This window comes from Meriones unguiculatus (genome assembly GCF_030254825.1).
Source record: "Meriones unguiculatus strain TT.TT164.6M chromosome 13 unlocalized genomic scaffold, Bangor_MerUng_6.1 Chr13_unordered_Scaffold_33, whole genome shotgun sequence".
NCBI lineage: Eukaryota > Metazoa > Chordata > Mammalia > Rodentia > Muridae > Meriones > Meriones unguiculatus.
This window is the reverse complement of record NW_026843645.1, coordinates 3,117,430-3,140,066: the sequence shown is the minus strand read 5'-3', so window position 1 is coordinate 3,140,066 and position 22,637 is coordinate 3,117,430. Positions and strand designations below refer to the sequence as shown.

Here is a 22,637-nt window from a genome sequence, read left to right as displayed (position 1 = left end):
TAGAAATAAATTGGGACTTTGTACTGATGTTCATTTAGGTGTCATCCACCCAAAGAGCATCAGACCCGTCCGATACCTTTTTCTCAGAGGCGGGAACTGGGGCACCAACCCGCATGCAATCAGACATGCTCTTCTCTGGGTCCAAAGCGGGTGATCCTGAGTGCAGTGCTTAGCCTCGCATCCTGAGCGTAACATTTTAGCTTTTTATGGTAGCCAACCATGCTTGGGGAGACTGTCCTGCTTCAATGGCTGTAAAGGCCTGAATGATCATGGCTGCATCACACTGTTGTGAGACTCTAATCTTGCATATATACCACAGGCAAACCAAGGAGACCAACACCAGAAGGCCTGCTAATGCTCCCATGCCTGCACATTCCTTCAGATGATTCATGGCTGCAGCAATCCATGATGATATTCCTGTGGCTAGTCCTGCGTCCACTCTGGTAGAATTTACCGTGACAATGGCCACTCTCAGCTGCTCCATCATAGTATCGAGTTCTCCAGTCCAATTACCTAAAATATAGCTAGACAATTTTTTAGACAGATTTGCAGCACAGGAAAAAATCTTATTTTGTATGCTAGTGACTCAAAGTCCAGCATACTTTCATTGACAGCCAAGTTGAGTGATTTGCCATAGGGTATCAATTTGCTCCTGCACGAGGTCAATCCTCTGATCGAACACCATCAAGCCTCCTTTTAGTTGAGCATTAATTCCTTTTTGTACATCTAAGGCATGAGCTACATTGGCTAAAAGGTTATTCAGGGTCTGAGCAGTCTGCACAATATGACTCATGGCTAATGCCACAGTGGTAGCTCCAACAGCCGCCAATGAGATGGCAGTAACAATGGCGGCTGTAATTCCAAGATCCCTTTTCTGTCTGAAGAGAGTCATAACGTGAGGGGCATCAACGGGCACAGGCGCCCAGCGAGGCATGCGAGTAACGAGCTAGTAAATTTACTAGCATTCCAGCATTGGGCAAAAAAAAGCAAGTATCATCACCACAATTACTTGGCTCTATTTGGCTAATAATGAATAAAAATGGGGAATAAGAACAAACAGGTGTGGGCTTATAGGAAATGTTATGAGAAGCCTTAACCCCCTCGTTGGAACATCCTGCATCAATTCTAGAACTAGCAGTGGTGGTGTCCGAGGTCTGAGTAGGTTCAGGAGACCATTGCCCCCAGGGGCGAGACGTGCTCCATGTAAATTGACAAACTCCATGTTTTCCTCCACTTTTGAAAGTCATTTAAGGTTCTTAAATTATTTTTTTTTCCTTTTTTTAAATTTTTCATCAATTACACTTTATTCATTCTGCATCCCCCCATAAGCCCCTCCCTCCCCTCCCAATCCCACCCTCCCTCCTCCCTCTGCATACATGCCACTCCCCAAGTCCACTGATAGGGGAAGTTCTCCTCTCCTTTCTGATCTTAGTCTGTCAGTTCACATCAAAAGTGGCTGCATTGTCCTCTACTATGGCCTGGTAAGGCTGCTCCCCCCGAGAGGGAGGTGATCAAAGAGCAGGCCAATCAGACCATGTCAGAGGCAGTCCCTCTTCACATTACTATGTAACCCAATTGGACTCTGAACTGCCCTGGGCTACATCTGTGCAGGGGCTCCAGGCCATCCCCATGAACAGTCCTTGGTTGGAGTATGAGTCTCTGGGAAGTTCCCCATGTTCAAATTTTCTTGTTCTGTTGCTCTCCTTGTGGAGACCCTGTCGTCTCCAGCTCTTACTATTTCCCAGTTCTTACCTAAAATTCCGTTCACTCTGCCCAACAGTTGCCCATCAGGCTCAGCATCTGCTTTGATAGTCTGAAGGGCAGAGGCTTTCAGAGGCCCTCTGTGGTAGGTTCCTAGGTTGTTTCCTGTTTTCTTCTTCTTCTGATGTCCATCCTCTTTGCCTTTCTGGATGGGGTTTGGACGTTTTAGTTAGGGTCCTCTTTAAGTTTTATTAATGTTTCTTTTACAAATGTGGGTGTCCTTGTATTTGGGGCATTGTTGCTCAGAATACAGATGCCATCTTGGTGGAATTTTCGTTTGATGAGTATGAAGTAGTCTTCCTCAGTTTTATTTATTTATTTATTTATTTATTTATTTATTTATATTTAGGAGCAATAACTGACATCAGGCAATATTTTCATTGTTTGAAACTATGTGTAACAGCATAGTTTTTAAAAAAATCTTTCAACATTTTATTGTGTTTTTTTTACATTTTTATTAATAACAGTTTATTCACTTTGTGTCCCCCCTGTACCTCCCTTCCTCCTCCCCTTCCAATCCCACCCTCCATCTTTCCCACCCCTGTCCCTTTCCCAGTCCACTGATAAGGGAGGTCCTCCTCCCCTTCACTCTGATCCTAGTCTATCAGGTCTCATTAGGAGTGGCTGCATTGTCTTCTTCTGTGGCCTGGCAAGGCTGATTCCACCTCAATCGGAGGTGATCAAAATCAAAAAGCAGGCCAATGAGTTCCTGTCAGAGACAGTGCCTGTCCCCATTACTATGAAGCCCACTTGAATACTGAACTGCCATAGGCTACCTTTTGTGCAGGGGTTTCAGGCCATCTCCATGAGTGGTCCTTGGCTGGCGTATTAGTTTCACAAAAGAACCCTGTGCCCAGAATTTTTGGAACAGTTACTATCCTTGTGGAGCTCCTGTCCTCTCCAGGTTTACTATCTCCCAGTTCTTCCATAAGATTCCCTGCACTCTGCCCAAAGTTTGGCTATGAGTCTCAGCATCTGTCTTGACACTCTGCAGGGTAGGGCCTTTCAAAGGCCCTCTTTGGTAGGCTCCTGTCCTGTCCCTGTATTCTCCCTCATCTGATGTCCATCCTCTTTGCCTTTCTGCATGGGGTTTGAGCATCTTAGCCAGCATACAACTTCCTGATTAACTTCCTTAGGTGTACAGATTTTAGTATTTTTATCCTATATATTATATTCTATATCCACTTATGAGTGAGTATATACCCTGTGAGTCTTTCTGCTTCTGGGATACCACACTCAGCATGATCTTTTCCACTTCCCACCATTTACCTGCAAGTTTCATGTTTTCCTTGTTTTTCATTGCTGAGTTATATTCCATAGTATAGATATACCACAATTTCTGTATCCATTTCTCAACTGAGGGCCATCTCTGCTGTTTCCAGCTTCTGGCTATTACAAATAAAGCTATTACAAACATAGCTGAGTAGATGTCCTTGTTGTATACTTTAGCACCTTTTGGATATATGCCTAAGAGTGATATAGCTGGATCTTGAGGAGGCACTATTCCTAATTGAGAAAGTGCCAGGATGATTTTCAAAGTGGTTGTATAAGTTTACATTCCACCAGCAATGAAGGAGAGTTCACCTTTTTCCACATCCTATCCAGTATGAGTTGTCACTTGAGTTATTCGTCTTAGTCATTTTGATGGTTGTAAGGTGAAATCTCAGGGTGGTTTTGATTTGCATTTCCCTGATGACTAAGAATGTTGAACATTTCTTTAAGTGTTTCTCTGCCATTCTATCGTCCTCTATTGAGAATTCTCTGTTTAGCTCTGTACCCCATTTTTTAATTTGGGTTATTTGATTTGTTGGTGTTTAACTTCTTGAAATCTTTATAAATACTGGATATTAACCTTCTGTCAGATATAGGGTTGGTGAATATCCTTTCCCAATCTGCAGGCAGTCATTTTGCTTTGATAATAGTTTCCTTTGACTTATAGAAGTTTTTCTGTTTCATGAGGTCCCATTTATTGATTGTTGCTCTTAGAGCCTGTACTGTTGAAGTTCTGTTCAGGAAGTTGTCTCCTGTTCCAATGAGTTCAAGGCTCTTCCTCACTTTTTCTTCTAACAGGGTTAGTATGTCTGGTTTTATACTGAGGTCTTTGATCCACCTGAACTTTAGTTTTGTGCAGAGTGATAAACATGGATCTATTTTCATTTTCCTACATGTAGACATCCATTTAGACCAGCACCTTTTGTTGAAGATGCTATCTTTTTTCCGTTGTATGGTTTTGGCATCTTTGTAAAAATCAGGAGTCCATAGTGTGTGGGTGTATTTCTGAGACTTCTATCCAATTCCTTTGATCCACTAGTTAGTGTCTATGCAAGTACCATGCAGTTTTTATTACTTTTGCTCTATAGTACAGCTTGAGATCAGGGATGGAGATACCTCCAGAAGATCTTTTATTATGGAAGATTGTTTTAGCAATTCTGGGTTTCTTGTTATTCCATATGAAGTTGGGAATTTTTCTTTCAAGGTCTGTAAAGATTTGTGTTGGTAATTTGATGGGAATTACATTAAGTCTGTAGATTGAATTTGGTAAGAGGACCATTTTTACTATGTTTATCCTGCCAAGCCATGAGCATGAGAGATCTTTCCATCTTCTGATATCTTCTTCTATTTCTTTCTTTAGAGACTTGAAATTTTTTCATACAAGTCTTTGACTTGCTTGGTTAGGGTCACACCAAGGTACTTTATGTCCTTTTTGACTATTGTGAAGGTTTTTGTTACCTAATTTCTTTCTCAGCACTTTTGTCTTTTGTATACAGGAGGGCTACTTATTTTTTGAGTTGATTTTGTATCCAGCCACATTGCTAAAAGTGTTTGTTAGCTTTAGGGGTTCCCTGGTAGAATTTTGGGGGTCACTCAGGTATATTATCATATCATCTGCAAATAGTGATACTTTGACTTCTTCCTTTCCCATTTGTATCTCCTTAATCTTCTTTAATTGTCCTATTAATCTAGCAAGGACTTCGAGAAATATGTTGGAGAGATATGGAGGGCGCAGCTGTGACTTGTCCCTGAATTCAGTGGGATTGCTTTAAGTTTCTCACCGTTTAGCTTTATGTTGGCTATAGGATTGCTGTATATCGCCTTTACTATGTTTAGGTATATGCCCTGTATCCCTGATCTCTCCAATACTTTAACCCTGAATGGATGCTGGATTTTTTCAAATGCTTTTTCAGCAACTAAGGAGATTATCATGTGTTTATTTTTCTTTCAATTTGTTAATATGTTGGATCATAACGATGGATTTTTGTATATTGAACCACCTCTGAATACCTGGCCTGAAGCCTGCTTGGTTGTAGTGGATGATATCTTTGATGTATTTTTGAATTGGGTTTGCAAAGTATTTTGTTGAGTATTTTTGCATCAATGCTCATAAGAGAGATTGGCCTGAAATTGTCTTTATGCTGGGGTATCCAGGGCTGCTTGCTCCTGAATAACTGGGTTCTGGAGATGCCATATTGTTTGTCTTCTGTTGGTTGAGCTTTTACACTGGCCTTTACCCATTGGTATATCTTAGGTGTTGGTTGTTAGTTTCTGGTACTTCCTGGAATCCTGTGGTGGGTCGAATCCCCTTGGCAGAAAGATTTTTCCCAAAGGAGCTCTCCTCCGTTTTTTAGGTATGGTCAATGAATGGCAGGTGTTTTTCAAGAATTGCCACAGCTCATCTCAGGCATACAGACCTGAGTAGTAATTGTTGCCTTTGTTAGTAAAGGGGGCTATCCTCTCACCCAGAGAAGTTCTGGAGACAGCTGCCCTGCTGCTGGGTTTGTTGCTGTAAATTTAGTGAGCTGCTGCTGTAACCTGGGTGCCTTCTGGTTTGGTCAGTTTAGTTAAGGAAAACTGGTTATCCTTTGGAGCAGTATCTGGGGGTTGATCTCAGGGAACCCAGGCTTCTGTAGGTTTGAGTTTGGAGCTCTATACCACAGTAGCCAAGTGGTAATCAGTGGCAGGTGAGCACCACTTTCATGTATACAGCAGGAGGCTAGAGTATGGATCCTGTGGATAACCAGAAACTTTTCTGGAGCTAGGTGTCCTGAGGTAGGGCCAGATATTTTCCCCACCTTTGGGTTTTCTCCCAATAGGAAGACTCAGTCTGTGGTGTTTGACGTGGTGTGTAGAATGCATAGGCACTTGCCAATGATGGCTCCAAGCTGGTGACTGGGAAAGAAGCTGAGAACTTTTCCAAAAATGTTCCTGTGTATGGTGGATGTAGTGTGTGTGTGGAGAGTTGGCTGAGTTCTCTAAGCTGGGACCTGCTGTTTCCCTGCCTGTGGGGTTTTCTCCAGACAGGGAAACCCAGCCTCTAGTGTCCGGGGGCACACAATTCTGTGATGGAGAGTAGGGCATATAAGCCTAGCAGCTGGAGGCACACTCAGGCCTGGCAGCTGTGCACCCACCGGTCTGCAGAACCTTTCCAGGGATAAAATGGGTGACCTGAGGTCAGTCCTGCTTTCTTCCCTGTTTTTTTTCCTAGACTGGGGCTCCCAGTCTATGGTGCCCTGGAGAACATAATTTAGTCTGGAAAGTTTATCAGGACAGAAAGGTGTATCCTGGGACCCGGGATATCTTCCGGGTTCTTGCTGAGTGACTTGAGAGTGGACCTGACTGACTCCCACACCGTGGAGTTTCCTCTCACCTGGGAAACAGGATCTCTGTTGTTTTAGGGCCCAGAGTTCAGTCTTTTAGTTGCTGTACCAACATTGCTGTCCTACTCCTTAGACCCAATGTCCTTCTGGCACCACCATCTTGGATTCCCCCCTTCCTCATCCCTTTCAATTAATTTTGGTTGAAAGTCTATTTTATTAGATATTAGAATAGCTACTCCTGCTTGCTTCTTGGGTCCATTTGCTTGAAAACCTTATTCCTGCTGCAACATCCCAGGAACTTTCCCAGAGATTAGCTGGGTGCTCTGAGGTTGGACCCGATTGTTTACCTTATCATTGGTTTTCTTCTTATATTTGAAACACAGTCAGTTGGGACCCACAGATCCAACTATTGGACGCCATGCAGTCTCTGCTACCCAGCTTATCAGACACAGTATGCAATCAGCCCAACCATCTGGGATCTATTTTTAATTTTTACTGAATATGAGTATTTTGATTGTATGCGTGAATATGCACCTCTTGTGTGCCTAATCCTCACAGTAGTCTGAAGATGTCTTCAGAACTCAAGAACTTATAGCAATTGATAGTAGTGGGTCCCAGGTAATCACTGACAATTGAGCCCAATTATTTGAAAGAGCAGCAAGAACTCCTCACTGCTGATCCATCTGTCCTGTTTTATGTTGCTTATTTATGATCAGCATTTACATTTACATGTTAATATTTTCATCTTTCTATTTTTAGGTGTTTAAACATGCATTCCCTTTTAGTAAGATATCATTGAAGTTACAGTTTAAGCTGGGGCAGTGCATATTTCTGGAGAATAAATATACAACAGGAGTGAATGTATAATTCCTTGTAGAAGCTTCAGTAAAGACCTCTGAGTTCTTTCAATATTTTGTGTTTGTTTGATTGACTTTTAGAGGAGGCTCTGTCATACTATATAGGTCTGGCTGTCCTAGAACTCTTTGAATAGATAATGCTGACATCCAGTTCAATAAGATACAGCTGTGTCTGCCTCCTGAGTGATGGAATTGAAGGCATGACAAAATACACCCAGCTTGTCCACCATTTTTTGTAGTTAGTAACTGGTAATAAATTTCTCTGATCTGTACTTAGTATTGATCATCTGTTAATTTCTCTCTCTGTGTGTCTCTGTCTCTATGTCTCTGTCTATCTATTTCAAACCCTTCTCTCTGTTTGTCTTTGTACACATTAATTGCCATGTCTATTCCAAAGCTATATCCTCTTCAAAAAGTTCATATATGATACAGTTAAAACTTGTTATTCCGTTTTCTTCTAAAATGACTTAGTGATAACATTAATACTTCTTTTTTAATAGAAAAGTTTTAATCTTTATTTTTAATCTATAGACTACATTATTTAGTAAGGAGGATATACAAAACAATGATCAAAGAATAATCATGTGTTCTATTCCCTTTCTTTTGTCTGGTCACTCAGAAATATGGTGCTATTGGCTATGATTGTTGTTGCTTGCCACTCACAATATTTTTTATCCATGTATTCACTGTAGTCCACTTTCCCTTCCACAAATATATGAGCCCCCCTCTTCACATACTGATATGCCACATCCCTGAGCCCTGGTCAAAACATAATATTCAGTACCATGTTGTCTTTTGACTGATGTTACCCATCTGAGTGTCCCCTGATCAACACATCTCATTTGTTGCTATATAAAATATCATGACTGTGTTTTGTCCTTCCACCTTTCTCATGACAGGGTCCTGACCTACTCACCCAAGTAACTGAAGATGATTCATAGATTGCTCAAGAACCCAACTAATGGCTACTTTATATTCATGTCTTACAAACTGATGAAACACAGGTTTTTGAAGCACGCCTTTGTTTTTTTTTTCAATCTAAACTTTAGGCTTTTTCACCTCTCCAACTTCACATCAAACACAGCACCCAACTGTATAACATTCACACTTCTGTGTCAGAAAATAAATTGAAGAAGCAGTAGAATTATATGATTATATTGACAATGACATATAAATTATATTGTTGCCACTGTTTCTGTTGTACAAATATATGGCATATTTTAGAATTCGGTGACCTTCAATGATGTGCATGTGAAATTCAGCCAAGAAGAGTGGGCCTTGCTGGAACCTTCCCAGAAACAACTCTACAAAGATGTGATGCTAGAGACCTGTGAAAACCTCACTGCTATAGGTAAGACTGCATTTTTTCTTTCACTTTTAAAATAGACAACTTTTACTTTGTTATTGATCCTCTTCTATAATTCCAATTGAGAATGAGGAGGAATGAGGTAAATAAATCAGGCATGGTTCTAAGGGTCACAGAAGATAGTGATTTAAGTTTTGAATTAATAATAACATGATATTTCCAATAATATATATTTTCTGGTACTATATTTTAGGCTACAATTGGGATGACCATAATATTGAAGAATATTTTCAAAGTTCTACAATTAATAAAAGGTAACTTTATGTGCATGTTGATACAGATATAAATTCTTAAATTTGAATGTGTCCTTGAAGTCTGGTGTTTTTTGTTTGTTTGTTTGTTTGTTTGTTTATTGGCTGCTTTTTATTTTATGTTTTTGAAATAGATTTTTTTCTGGGTATCTGTGACTTTCTTAGACTTGCTTATTAGACCAGCCTGACCTCAAAATCACACAGATCTGCCTGCTTCTGCCTCCACAAGTGCTGGAATTGAAGGCATGTACCAGCACACATGGCTGTGTCCTGGAAGTTTTAAAGAAAAGCAACAGTATAAAAACAGCACTGCTTTAAGTGTACTGATGATCATTAAAATCTCATAATTCCATGTACTTCAATGTCAGATATCTGATTTGTGTTTACAAGGCACTCCCCTAAGATAGAAGAAAATAAAATAATATTGTTACAAAAATACCATTTGAATCATATGGACATTACGGCTACTGACTTGAACTGCCAATCTGTTTAGTCTCATTCTATCTACTCAGATATTGTAAGAGGTACACACACTGAATTGGTGATCAGTATGTGTCCAAAACCTTCTAATAAGCAAAAATTTTATAGTAGAACCAGTGTTACTCATTTTCGTGCAGAAACTTTGTAAAGTTTAGTGAAAGAAGCAGCTTATGAGAATCAAGAATATTGTTGTGGAGAAACCTTAATCCCTATATGACATGTCTATGATGAACAAAAAACAAACTGTGTTAATTCAATGTGGGAATCTTTATTATTTTTGTAAATTAAACTGGTATATCATATGTCAAAATGATTCTAAGACACATGAGCATAGGGATATTGAAAGAAGCAGTGGCCCTGTCTTTCTCCAAGAACAATTGATTTGGTAGTAGTCCCCACTGTGAGTAAATTTTCTGAATGTGATAAATGGTTACTGTTAATTGGTTTTGCAAGTTCACTGAGAATTTATCAGCAAACTCATATTGCTGAAAATACCTATGAATACTAGGAATTTGGAACTTCTGCTTGTCCTGGCTCACTTTGTAAATGAAGTATCATTCATACAGTACAAAAATTTGTGAATGGGATTGCTGTGGTAAAACTCTGAATTCTTAAATACTCTTCATATATAGGAGAAAACCTCTTATAGAAAAATGATGCTATAAAAGTGATCCACATAACAAATTCTCTTACCATCACAGGGATCTTCAAAAATACCCATAATGAAGGGGAATACCGTGAATGTAAATAATGTGATAAAACTTTAAAATTTGATTCTTCTTTACCATTAGACAAAATTATGAAATTAATTCATATAGATAAATATATTATTAGTGTAATGAAATGACGGTGGTAAATCTTTCACATGTGCCAATTTTCTTTGCAGGCATGAAAGCAGTCATACTGGAGAGAAACCCTTTAAATGCACTCTATGTGGGAAAACCTTCCCCTATATCACTGTTCTTATGTGGCATAAAAGAACACACACTGGAGAGAAGCCTTACAAATGTAATCAATTATGGTAACGCCTTTGCAAAAAGCAGTCAGCTCATACGGCATAAAAGAACACACACTGGAGAGAAACCTTATGAATGTAACCAGTGTGGTAAAGCCTTTGCACAAAACAGACATCTCATAAGCCATAAAAGAACACACACTGGAGAGAAACCTTATGAATGTAATGAGTGTGGTAAAGCCTTTGCAAAAAACAGTCATCTCATGAGCCATAAAAGAACACACACTGGAGAGAAACCTTATGAATGTAATGAGTGTGGCAAAGCCTTTGCACAAAACAGTACTCTCTTAAGCCATAAAAGAACACACACTGGAGAGAAACCTTATGAATGTAACCAGTATGGTAAAGCCTTTGCACAAAACAGTCATCTCATAAGCCATAAAAGAACACACACTGAAGAGAAACCTTATGAATGTAATGAGTGTGGTAAAGCCTTTGCAAAAAACAGTCATCTCATGAGCCATAAAAGAACACACACTGGAGAGAAACCTTATGAATGTAATGAGTGTGGCAAAGCCTTTGCACAAAACAGTACTCTCTTAAGCCATAAAAGAACACACAGCAAAGAGAAACCTTATGAATGTAACCAGTGTGGTAAAGCCTTTGCAGAAAACAGTCATCTCAGAAGACATAAAAGAACACATACTGGAAAGAAACCTTATGAATATACCCAACCTGATAAAGCCTTTGCACAGCAGAGTAGTCTCCAAAAACGGGAAAAGACACACAGTGGAGAGAAGCCTTGTGAGGGTAATTAGTGTGATAAAGCCTTTGCATGTAACAATCATCTCCTAAGACAACAGCACATTCTGGAGGGAAACCATATGAATATAACTATGTGGCAAAGCCTTTGCACATAACATCTCCTAATACATAAAAGAACACACACTGGAAAGATGTCTGACTGTAACCAATGTGAAAAAACTTTTGGACTTCAGAATCATCTTCACACTCATGAAAGAAATCCTAATGGACAGAAAGCCTGTGAGTGCTTTAAACATGGTGAAACCATTCCACATTTGTATAATCTTCATCATCATGAAAGGATTCATAATAGAGAAAAAACTTATGAATATGTTAAAATGGTGAGGCCTTGCATAAATCTAGAATCATCATCATCATAAAAGTATCCTTACTGGAGAGGAATTCTGTGAGTATAAGCGATGTGGAAAGGCCTTTGTGTACTTTGGTTCACTGAGATGCAACGGAACTGTAAAACTAGCTCAATGGAAATGACCTCCCTTTTCTGAAGGGAACATGCAACAGTATTATATAATAAGGGGCAATAGGAACGGAGAGTAGTCATGGGGCAGAGAAGGGAGGGGGATTACTATTGGAATTTAAAGTAAATAAACTTATTTTTAAAAAGAATACAATGAATGGTGAATATCAATTACATGCAACAGTATTATATAATAAGGTATTTACGGAAGACTTATTGATAATCCTGATTCTCAACATTTACTGTTTTCAATTGCCTCAGTTTACACAAGAAACTTTTAGTCCAGTGGATGAATATGTAGGGAATGGTGAATTAACACCAGCCAGGAAGTTCTCTCAGAGTATCACAACAGTGGTAGCCTGTAGAAGTTTTTTGTGTACACATACCTATTGTTCCAGGGGTTCTATTGAAAACCATCACAACCCAGACTGAAGTTTGAGATGTGAGGGAGGAGGCTTTCTCTTCTATGTATGACCCTGCTGCTGGCCTAGTTGTATAACCATGGCAAGGATGAGTTTTCTCTGCCTGACATCATCTGGAGAGTGTCTTTACACATAGATGCCATCAATCAAGTTTGATACATGGCCTATGACACAGATCCCTGATAACTCTCCCCTCCCTTCAAATATAGGATAATTAGGTTCCATGTGCTTGTTCACATGATAGGAATGTGCTTTTTAATGCAAATCAAGCATCCTTGAAGTGCCCAGTTTTAAACAATTATCTACACCTATCCTTAGAGCATCCCAGTCACTCCCCAAGGGGTACATACCCTCTGTTTTCTGGAATTAAGTTTAACTTACTTTCTGAGGTGGTTCCCAGAGTGTTCTGATCACTGTTATGCTTGTGGGTCTTCCAAGCTTTATACCTCATCTTCTGGCCCCTACTTCCTTTCTGGGCTGGTGAGAAACAGCCTCCAGGCAGCAAGAAAACCATGTTCTCGGAAATGCTTGTGATAAAATGTTTTACATTTCATAGCATTTCAAATTTCACATGTTTCTTGATGTGAGATGGTAAATAAAACAGTGTCTTTGGGATGGGACTCTTTGAAATGAGTTATACCTAGTGTTGATTTCACTAAAAGCTTGCAGGCAAGCTTCATGGAATGAAATCTTCTGAGTTGAGCACAGTGGCCTATGGAGGAAAAATAAGAGCAGAAATTTTATTTTCCTGTTTTTAATAGCTGAGTAGTGTTCTGATAATGTATGGGTAGATGGCAGAGGAGGGGAACTTCTCTTTTCAGTGGACTAAGGAAAAAGGATTGGGGGAAAGAGGGAAGGAGGGTGGGACCAGTAGGAGTTGAGGGAGTAGCCTTTAATAGGGATATATAATGAATAAATTGTGAAAAAATAACAATGATTAATAAAATAAAAATGAAGTAGAAAAACAAAACTTATAAGCAAAACTTCGAGTCCAGTCTGGGTACCCACCCTCCATCAAAGAAAAGAAAGAAGATATAAAGAAAGAAAAAAATTAGAAAGATATAAAGAAAGAAAAAATATTTTCTTGTATCTGTTGAGACTTTCTTCCTTGTGAGCTCATTTTTTTAATCATTCCCTAATGGAGAACATGCTGCTCTCTCTGAAGTTTATATTTTCATAAACATAGGTTTCATAACTGGAACAAATGGCAGAGGTTCATATTTAACATATCAAAACAGACATAGCTGCTAATTTTCTCCCAGCAATCCCTAAGTCCTTCCATGTTATATGGTCCTCCAGGCTGGCATAGTGCACCCAATACCCTGAATTCTTCCCAGGGCCTGAGCTAAACTCATTTCCCCCTTCCCCATATGTAGGCAAACTATTTTGGCTTCCTGGTCCTGTTGATAGCCATGCAAGAGTAACAGCAAAACATCTGTAGCACTCGTGGAATGTGGCTCCCCCGTTAGCATAGTCATGATGAGTTTGTCTTGGAGAAGCATAACCCCAAGAACTGCTTATACTGAGGACTTTGTGCTGTTGTGGAACATAGCTCTATTTGATGCCATTATGATGCCTATATTCCTCATTTGGTGTCTGTTGTTATGCCCCCATTTTCATTTCTTATGTTGCTGATTTGCGTATTTTCTCTCTGGCTTTTAGTTAGTTTGGCTAAGGGTTTGTCTAGCTTGTTGATTTTCTCAAAGAATCAGCTCTTGGTCCCATTGATTATTTGAATTGTTTTCTTTGTTTCTAATTCATTGATTTCTTAGTTTGAATATTTCCAATCATCTACTCCACTTGGGTGTGTCTGCTTAAGTTGAAGTCACACCATAATTCTTCCAGACATTTAAAAGGAGCTACAATAATCCTTCCTAAACTATCAAGAAAAGAGAAGATAAGAAAAAAGGAAAAGAAACAGAAGGAACCCTTTGAAACTCTTTCTAGAAATCCAGCATTGCTGTCATAAGCAATCCAGTAAAACACAAAAAACAACAACAAAAGAAAACTACAGGCCAAAACTGTTGATAAAAATAGACTTTCAACCAAAGTTAAACAAAAAAGATAAGGAGGGGGTGCTGGAGAGATGTCTCAGAGGTTAAGAACTGACTGACTGCTCTTCGAAAGGTCCTGAGTTCAATTCCCAGCAACCATATTTTGACTCACAACCATCTATAATGAGATCTGGTGTTCTCTTCTGGTGTGCAGGTGTACATGCTGGCAGAATAATGTACACATAATAAATAAATAAATAAATAAATAAATAAATCTTAAAAAAGAAATTAAAAAAAAGATAAGGAGGGACAATTCATTCTCATCAAAGGAAAATTCCACCAGGAGGACATCACAGTCCTGAACATCTATGCCCCAAATATAAGAGCACCTGCTTTTGTAAATAAAAACATGATTAAATCTTAAATCACACATCCCAACATCTTAATAGTGGGAGACTTCAACACTCCACTCTCATCAAGGGACAGATCATCTAGACAAAAGCTAAATAGGGAGAAATGACACTTACAGAGCAAATTTACTGAAGCAAATAGACCTAATGTCTACAGAACTTTTCAACCAAACAAAATGGAGTATGCCTTATTTTCAGTACCTCATGGAAATTTCTCAAAAATTGACCACATAGTCAGACACAAAGCAAGTCTCAACAAATGCAAGAAAATAAAAATAATTTCTTGTATCCTGTCAGACCACCATAGCCTAAAACTGGACCTCAACAACAACGGAAACTACAAAAGCATACATACATATGGTAACTAAACAACTCTCTACTCAGTGACAGCTTTCTCAGGAAAGAAACAAAAAAAGAAATTGGAGACTTCCTAAAATTCAATGAAAATGAAGGCACAACATACCAAAAGTTATGGGAAATGATGAAAGTGCTCCTAAGAGGAAAGTTCATAGCACTAAGTTTCTTCAAAAAGAAGTTCTAGACAAGCAATTTAATGGCAAACCTAAAATCCCTAGTATAAAAAGAAGTAGACACACACAAGAAGAGAAGATGATTGGAAATATTCAAACTCAGAGCTGAAATCAATGAATTAGAAACAAAGAAAACAATTCAAAGAATCAATGTGACCAAAAGCTGGTTCTTTGACAAAATCAACAATATAGACAAACCCTTAGTAAATCTAACTAAAAGGCTAATAGAAACTATCCAAATCAGCAAAATCAGAAATCAAAATGGGGGCATAACAAGAGACACTGAGGAAATCCAAACAATCATTAGGTCATAGTACAAAAGCCTACATGCCACAAAATTTGAAAATCTAAATGAAATGGACAATTTTCTTGATAGATTCCATCTACCAAAATTAAATCAAGATCAGGCAGAAAGATTGAATAGTCCTATATCCCCCAAGGAAATAGAAGCAGTCACCACAAGTCTCTCTTCCAAAAAAAAATGCCCAGGCCACATGGTTTCAGCACAGAATTCTACCAGACCTTCAAAGAAGTGCTAACTCCAATTCAACTTAAATTATTCCACAAAATAGAAACAGAAGGAACATTACCAAATTAATTCTAGATAGCTACAGTCACCTTGAAACCTAAACTACACAAAGACCCAACCAAAAAAGAGAAATTCAGACCTATTGCTCTTATGAGAATTGGTGGAAAAATATTCAATAAAATATTGGCAAACCTAATTCAAGAATATATAAAAGATATCATCCACCATGACCAAGTAGGCTTCATCTCATGCATGCAGGGGTGGTTCAGTAAATGGAAATCCATCATTTAAACAAACTGAAGGAGGAAAACCACATGATCATCTCCTTAGACATTTGACAAAATCCAATATCCATTCATGTTTAAAGTCTTGGAGAGATCAGATATACAAGGCACATAGCTAAACATAGTGAAGAAAATACACAGCAAGTCTATAGCTAACATCAAACTAAATGGAAAAAAAAACTTACATCAATCCCACTGAAATCAGGGACAAGGCAAGGCTGCCCAAGTACTGGAAGTCTTCGCTAGAGCAATAAGACAACTAAAGGAGATCAAGGGGATACAAATTGGAATGGAAGAAATCAAAGTATCACTATTTGCAGAAGATATGATAGTCTACATGAATGACACCAAAAATTCATCCAGAGAACACCTTCAGCTGATAAACACCTTCAGCCTTGCCAGGCCACAGAGGAGGACAATGAAGTCAGTTTGGATGAGATCAGATAAGCTAGGGTCAGATGAAAGGGGAAGAGGACCTCCCTTATCTCTGGACTTGGAGAGGGGCATAGGAGGAGATGAGGAGGAGTAGGTGGAATTGGGAGGGGAGGAAAGAGGGGGCTACAGCTGGGATACAAATTGAATAAGCTCTAATTAGTATAAAAAATAAAAACTTAATTTAAAAAATTGAACAGCAAAAAGTTTAAAGAAAAAAGTTGCACTTAGCACTTTTGGAACTGAATACAGCTGGCAGCCTTCAACAAAGATAGTGGTAAAACCATTGCTCCACCTTCTTTATCCATGAACCAACATGGTGGCTAGCCATGTGTTGCTGCATACTGTGGCCGCCAATGCAAAACAGCCATTAGGTGTCACTGATGGTGTTACTACAGCCTACAGTATAGCACTGTGGAGCATTTACAGTTCCCCATAACTAAAATTTCTAAAATTGTAATCAAATACGTTTTAGAACCAACTGCATAAAAGAACAGTACTTTAACTATTCTGGCCATACCAAACCTGTCAGCCAGAAAGAAACGGCATTAATCCATTCACTCAGGAGCTGGTGGTAGGTATATAATGGTTAACAATTACCTGAATACAACCCTGTATAACCCTATGGTAACATGGAGCTGCAGTTTTATTCTCCTGTTAAAGAGCATAAGCAGACATTTTGCATCGAATAATCTCCAGCCTTTTAAGTGAAAAACAACATATTTTACAGTTCTTTCTCAAATCATATTTGCAGGAACGCAAAACCAAAGCAAATACAGTTCATATGTCCTCTGGCTTTCTATACATACTCTGATCTTCCATAAAATTCTATATAACTTCCGGTTACTTTGGACAAGCTATTCCTTTCTTTTTTTTCTTTTTTTCTTTTCTTTTCTCTTCTTTTCCTTTCCTTTCTTTTCTTTCCCTTTCCTTTCCTTCCCTTTCTTTTCTTTATTGTCACAGTCTCTTGCCTTCTCTCTTGCTTTTCAGACAACATAAAAACCTTCATCAAAATCCTCTCAACATTTCTTTACTAAGCCATGGGTTTTTTACCATCTTGAGATGATACACTGTAAAAACTGCACTTTTCTTAATTGCTTCAAACAATATGGCTTAGTTTCATTTGGTAAAATGAATAAAATAAATACCAAGGTCTCTTGACCTTCCCAAAGGGTCAAGAAACTGTTCTATGTTCTTTGTTAGATAGCCCAAGGTCATTATTTTAAATGCCTGATAAACTTTAAAATGTGTCATAGTCTTAAACATTTAAACATTTTCCAAAACTTGTTTTGGCTATATGAAAATAAATTACTCTTTTTATGAGTAAAACCACAAAGCATAACCATAGTTTTGAAAGTCAGAATCAAATTTTAAAGCCAAATTTTACCAGTGCGAACAAATCAATCTCTAAATTCAATACCAATTTAGAATGATTCTTGTTTTCTTAGTCTAAAAGGAAAAAGGATAAACAAAATTCATTTTGACTAAGAGGTTCTGTAACCACTCTTTTCCTTTGTTCTACCCCACGTGGCAATTTCAAAATGGTGGAGTCACATCACAATGCATGAAAAGCCACATGGTTGCTATTTAAAAACATCTGTGCTTCTGTAGATCTAATAAACACATATGCACACATATATGTTCTAAACAAGAGTTTGAATTTAATCTTTAGACATATTCAATAACTGTTAAGCTATAAACAAGACATACAGAGCATATTAACCATTTAAGATCAGTCAAAAATATGAAGTGGCAATATATACATTTAAACTGAGAAAACTTCTCTTACTCCATCCAGCTGTAATTGCCCTATCAGTCTGGGAAAGCTCTCACAGCTCACCCTGCTCTTGGGTGTCCTCTATCTGTCCCGCCCCGAGGCATTCTCCTACCAAAGACCAAAGGCTTCCCAGCTTATAGTGCTAGGAGCATGGGGCAAGCAAAGTCACCATAGTGCATAGCTGTTTGGTCACCTGCCTACTGAGACCATCATAAACAAACAAACAAACCCATAAAAGAAGACAAGAAAATAATGTACCAATACAATGTATACAAAAAGAAAGGGAGAGGAAAGAAAACCCAAAGGGGTAGTGGACCATTTCTCAATGGCTCTCTTCCCTGTTCCATTAGAAGGTGGCCTTCCCCCAAATTGAGCTACATACAATTATACTAGCCTGAAATGGCAGCCCGTTATTATACCAGACCAGTTGATCTGAAATCTCAATTCCCTCAGCCCACTCCTGCCATGGGGCATTGCTGCTGCTGCCCCCACCATGATGAAAATGCACTCAACAATCATAGCTCCTAGCTGGGCAGGAGCAGTCCTGACAATTTCATTCCCAGACCCACCCTTGCATTCTCTCCCTCTGGCTGCCAGAATACCTGATTCTGCCACAGCAGGACGTGGGGAAGGTGAACAGCATGAGGGTGGAGGGGCTGAAAGGAACAAGGAGGGATTACAGCAAGTCTGTCTCATAGCATCATCACAGTCCCATACTCCAATACAAACAAACATTCATAAACACAAGGAACAAAATAGACAGACAAATGCATGCATACTTGCTGCTACACTACTGAAAACAAAACCAGAACCAAGTGTTTGGTTTTTGTTCATGGTTGGAAAGGCAAAAGCAGAAACAGGTTCTTCCTCTGGGAAAGGCACATCTGTGCCAAAGAAGTTTCTAAACACAAGGACTAAAATAGGACAGGTGCAAACTGAGTGGTCGTGTAGCCAGATCATAAGGTAAGCTCAGATCCATGGAACTTTAGATCACTGCTCTGGTTTCCCTGCCACAAAAGCTCCAGAGCAGTGTGTGATTCTGAATCACCTCCCAACCTCAGGACTCTACACAAGTGCCCACCAAAAAAAAGAAAAAAGAAAAAAGAAAAGAAAAAGAAAACAAACAAACAAACAACAACAACAACAACAAAAAAAAAAACAACGAAGCCAGGGGTAATCCCCTGACTTTGGCAGCTGTGATTACCCCGAAGTCTTCCTCTGATCACATCCTGCTGCCATCACCAATATGAACACCTGAGGATTTTTTAGAATAGAGGACAGAAAGTAATCACACACATGCACACTTAGATACTTACGAGCCGCAATAAGACCATCTAGGTCAGGGTCCTGGAGTCTTGGGGATCCTGATGAGCCCCGCAAATGTTATTCTCAGTTCATGAGACCCCAAAAGGTCACCAGGAATGGACTCCACTGAAAACATATGAGGGTTTATTTAATACAAGCTTGAGTCTGGGTCACAACAACCTCCTTGGTGAAGAGGAGGAGTATGGCAGGGTGGTCTAGGGCAACAAGGTTTTTAAAGGGAAAAGCCATAGGCAGTGAGTTACATGCCTTGGAGTTACATGACTGTGTAAGGGAAATTTACTTTTGAAATGATTGTTTTACTTTACATGCTAAGACACTAAATGGTTCTGGTCTGAAAATCTGGTCTGGTAACCTAGCAACTATATCTCTACTGGGCAAGAAAAGAATGTGGTGGGGCTAGTTCACCCCTGAAGGTTGCTGGACATGTATACACCTGTCTGGTCTTTCTTCAGTCTTATGCTTTAAACTTTAAACCAAAGCCCCTCCCCAAAAAATTAAAAAATAAAACCTAAATTTTGATTCTTTGGTCTCTCACTGTGTAGTAATTCCTTTGTCTCAGAAATGTAAAAACTATGAAGCCCACTGGAATTTGCTTCACCCATGTGATGTAAATATGTAAATATGTATATTGATGTGTTTGCATGAATTAGGTCAGTCTGTTTTTTTGGTATATTTTACATGAGTGTATGTCAATTATCTGGCTATAAGGAGTTCCTTTTTCATCGTCCATGGAATATGTGCAAATATATACAGATTTATATATCTGATCATTTGTCTACGTGTATGTATGGGAGAACAGGCCACAACAGCTGATCAGGGAAGATGTTTTCTTAAAGGGAAGCTTGAACTTGCTACAGTTCCTGCAGAGGACATGCTAGCTGAAATCAGCATCATCGTCATAAGTAAGCTTGTAGGACTTTGTTAGTAAAATTTCTTGTTTCACCCACTTTTTTCAGTGAGTGTGTGTGCCTGTCACCTCTATCTTTTCTATCCATTTCTCTTTAGATCATGGAGGGTTAATGGGACCCTAAAACTCTACCAGACCTCTGAGCCTGCCTCAGAGACAGGAAAGATGATTGCCACTGAGCCCATAGTGGCCTGAAGAGTATCTCGGGGTAAACAAGCCTGGAATTCTTTGTCAGTCTAATTAAGACCACCTGTTGTTAAGCAATAAAAACATTAGGGAAAGAGTGACTTTGTTGTCAGAGTGACCAGAAAGCCTTAAGTGGCTCAATTGGTAAAGCACTAGGCTCCAAGTAAGGAGACTGGGGATTAACACCTAAATAAAACTGCTTTTGACTTCATCAAGATGCCCAAATCAAGTTTAGATATACAGAAAGAGACAAATATCAGTCCCTGACCCTGAATTCACATGCTTCAGTCTTTCCAAGCTGGGTATTCAATTCTGGATATTAACAATTATCAATTATTTTGAGGCTAAAATTTCATCGTGAAATTTCTTTCTTCCCTTTTCTTTCTCCAGGCCTTCCCACACACTGCCCCATGCTCACCTTCAAATTCATGGCTTCTTTCTTCATTGTTACTTCATGTGTTATATATACATGTATTTTGAAATATAAACTGCTTGTTTTTTGAAGTATATGCAAATTTATTGTCTTTAATCAGTGCTTTCAGTTCCAAAATCATGTAAGATAATTACAGACATATATACATAAACTGTGACAGAACCCTTTTCCATTTTAACTCATATTTTTAATTATAAGATGAAAATGTTTTACTGTCTTGACCACACTAAATTACTTACAAATGATGTAAGATTGTGAAGCTTCTCTTGCTGATGAGTGAGGCTTACCTGCCATGGTAGACTCTCACCCTTGTTTGTGTCTTCTTTAGATCCCGTTTCAGTTTTGCTCAACAGCATTTTCTGGAGGGCATGGGCCACTGCCTACACTACATTTCATATGGAATAGCTGGGCTCAGACTTGGTCATCCCATCATTTTCTTCTGATTTAATCTGTATTGAAATGTTTGCTGTGTATGGTTTATGATTTCTACATAGCAAAGCAGGTGAGTAATCAAAGTTGTCAATCCAGAATTTATGGAAGAATCTCCTGGGTACTGCGGGGATATAGGTGCCTCGAGAAAATGCTTTAAGCAAGGGATGGTTCTTTTCTTTTAACATGAGAAGATTCCTCTGAAAAAGTTTATAATATCATTCTTATTTGATACAGACTCTAAATATAATGTGTTGCTTGGCCATCTTCCACACCTTCCTTCTGGTTGAAAATATTTTATTTGCCATAAGGAAAACACATCAATTATTTATATCACTATAGACTACCTGTATATTTGCCTGTGTATTTTGGTTCAAGTCCAGCAAATAAACACCAACTAGTACCCAAGTATCAATTAGCTGGGATTTTTTCCGAAAACAGACACACACATAGATTGATCTTTTTTCCTTCTTTCTTCCTCCTCCACCTCTTCCTTTTTTTTTCTTGGCCCATGTATATATGCCTTCATGTCAGCAGAGGAAGCCTTATGCACAGAGCTTACCACTGAGCACAGAGCACCTTACCTACTAAGCCTCCAGCACACCAAGCATTATTTAGTGTCCTGCCTGCTCACACACCGCTGGCCAGCAGAGGGCGCCAGAACACCCTAAACAAGGTCATGATGCCCAACCTGAGCTCAGGCGGGTTGGACCAATCCCCCCAGGATGCAGGCAGCAGTGTGGGAGTGCAGGATTGTGCATCTCTCTTTAGTCAGCCCCCCGTCTGTGGTTCTGCCCCACGCACGAGGCATTAGGGGACTCCAGGCAGACGGACTGACAGATGTCGGTGGACAGGGGAGGGATTGCTTGCAGTCAAATATCTGAGTCCCCCACCCCGTCTCCCTCATGAATCCTGTCCCTTGTGCTGCCTATAAAGCCCCTGCAGGCTAGTCCCTAAATCACGTGCCGGGGTCCCTCAGCTTTGCTCATGGGTGGCATGGCAAAAAGCCTGGAAGTAGGCTGGGGAAGCCTCTTCACGCTACTGCAGGCCTCAGTGGCATACAGCCAACACAGCCTTTCCCCTGGTCCCTGTGTTGGTAAATCTAAGGTCTTGCCAGACAAGCTTGCAATAGCCTTTTATCCAGGCACATGGGATGCAGACACAGGATGATCCTTGTGATTTCAATGTAAGCCTGGTTAGCAAAGACAGTCCAGGACAGTCAGGCCTACACAGAGAAACCCAGTCTTAAAAATCAAATCAGAAAATAAGATTAAAACAGAACATTTGCGCTGGGTTTGGTGGCACAGGCCTTTATTCCCAGCAGTCTAGCAGGCAGAAGCAGGCCAATCTCAGTGAGTTCAATATCAGCCTGGTCTACAAATTTAGTCCAAGTTAGCCAGGGCTAAAACAAAGAAACTCTGTCTCAAAATA

General features: G+C 39.3%; 1 protein-coding gene across 1 annotated transcript; it reads left to right on the top strand.

The window, feature by feature from the left end:
- Positions 1 to 10,540: 10,540 nt before the first annotated feature.
- LOC132650812 (zinc finger protein 3-like) lies at positions 10,541 to 10,969 on the top strand (the record flags this gene model as incomplete). Its single annotated transcript, XM_060376126.1, has 1 exon — positions 10,541 to 10,969. A coding segment is annotated over one exon (429 nt), but the record flags the coding sequence as incomplete, so codon positions are not given.
- Positions 10,970 to 22,637: the final 11,668 nt, after the last annotated feature.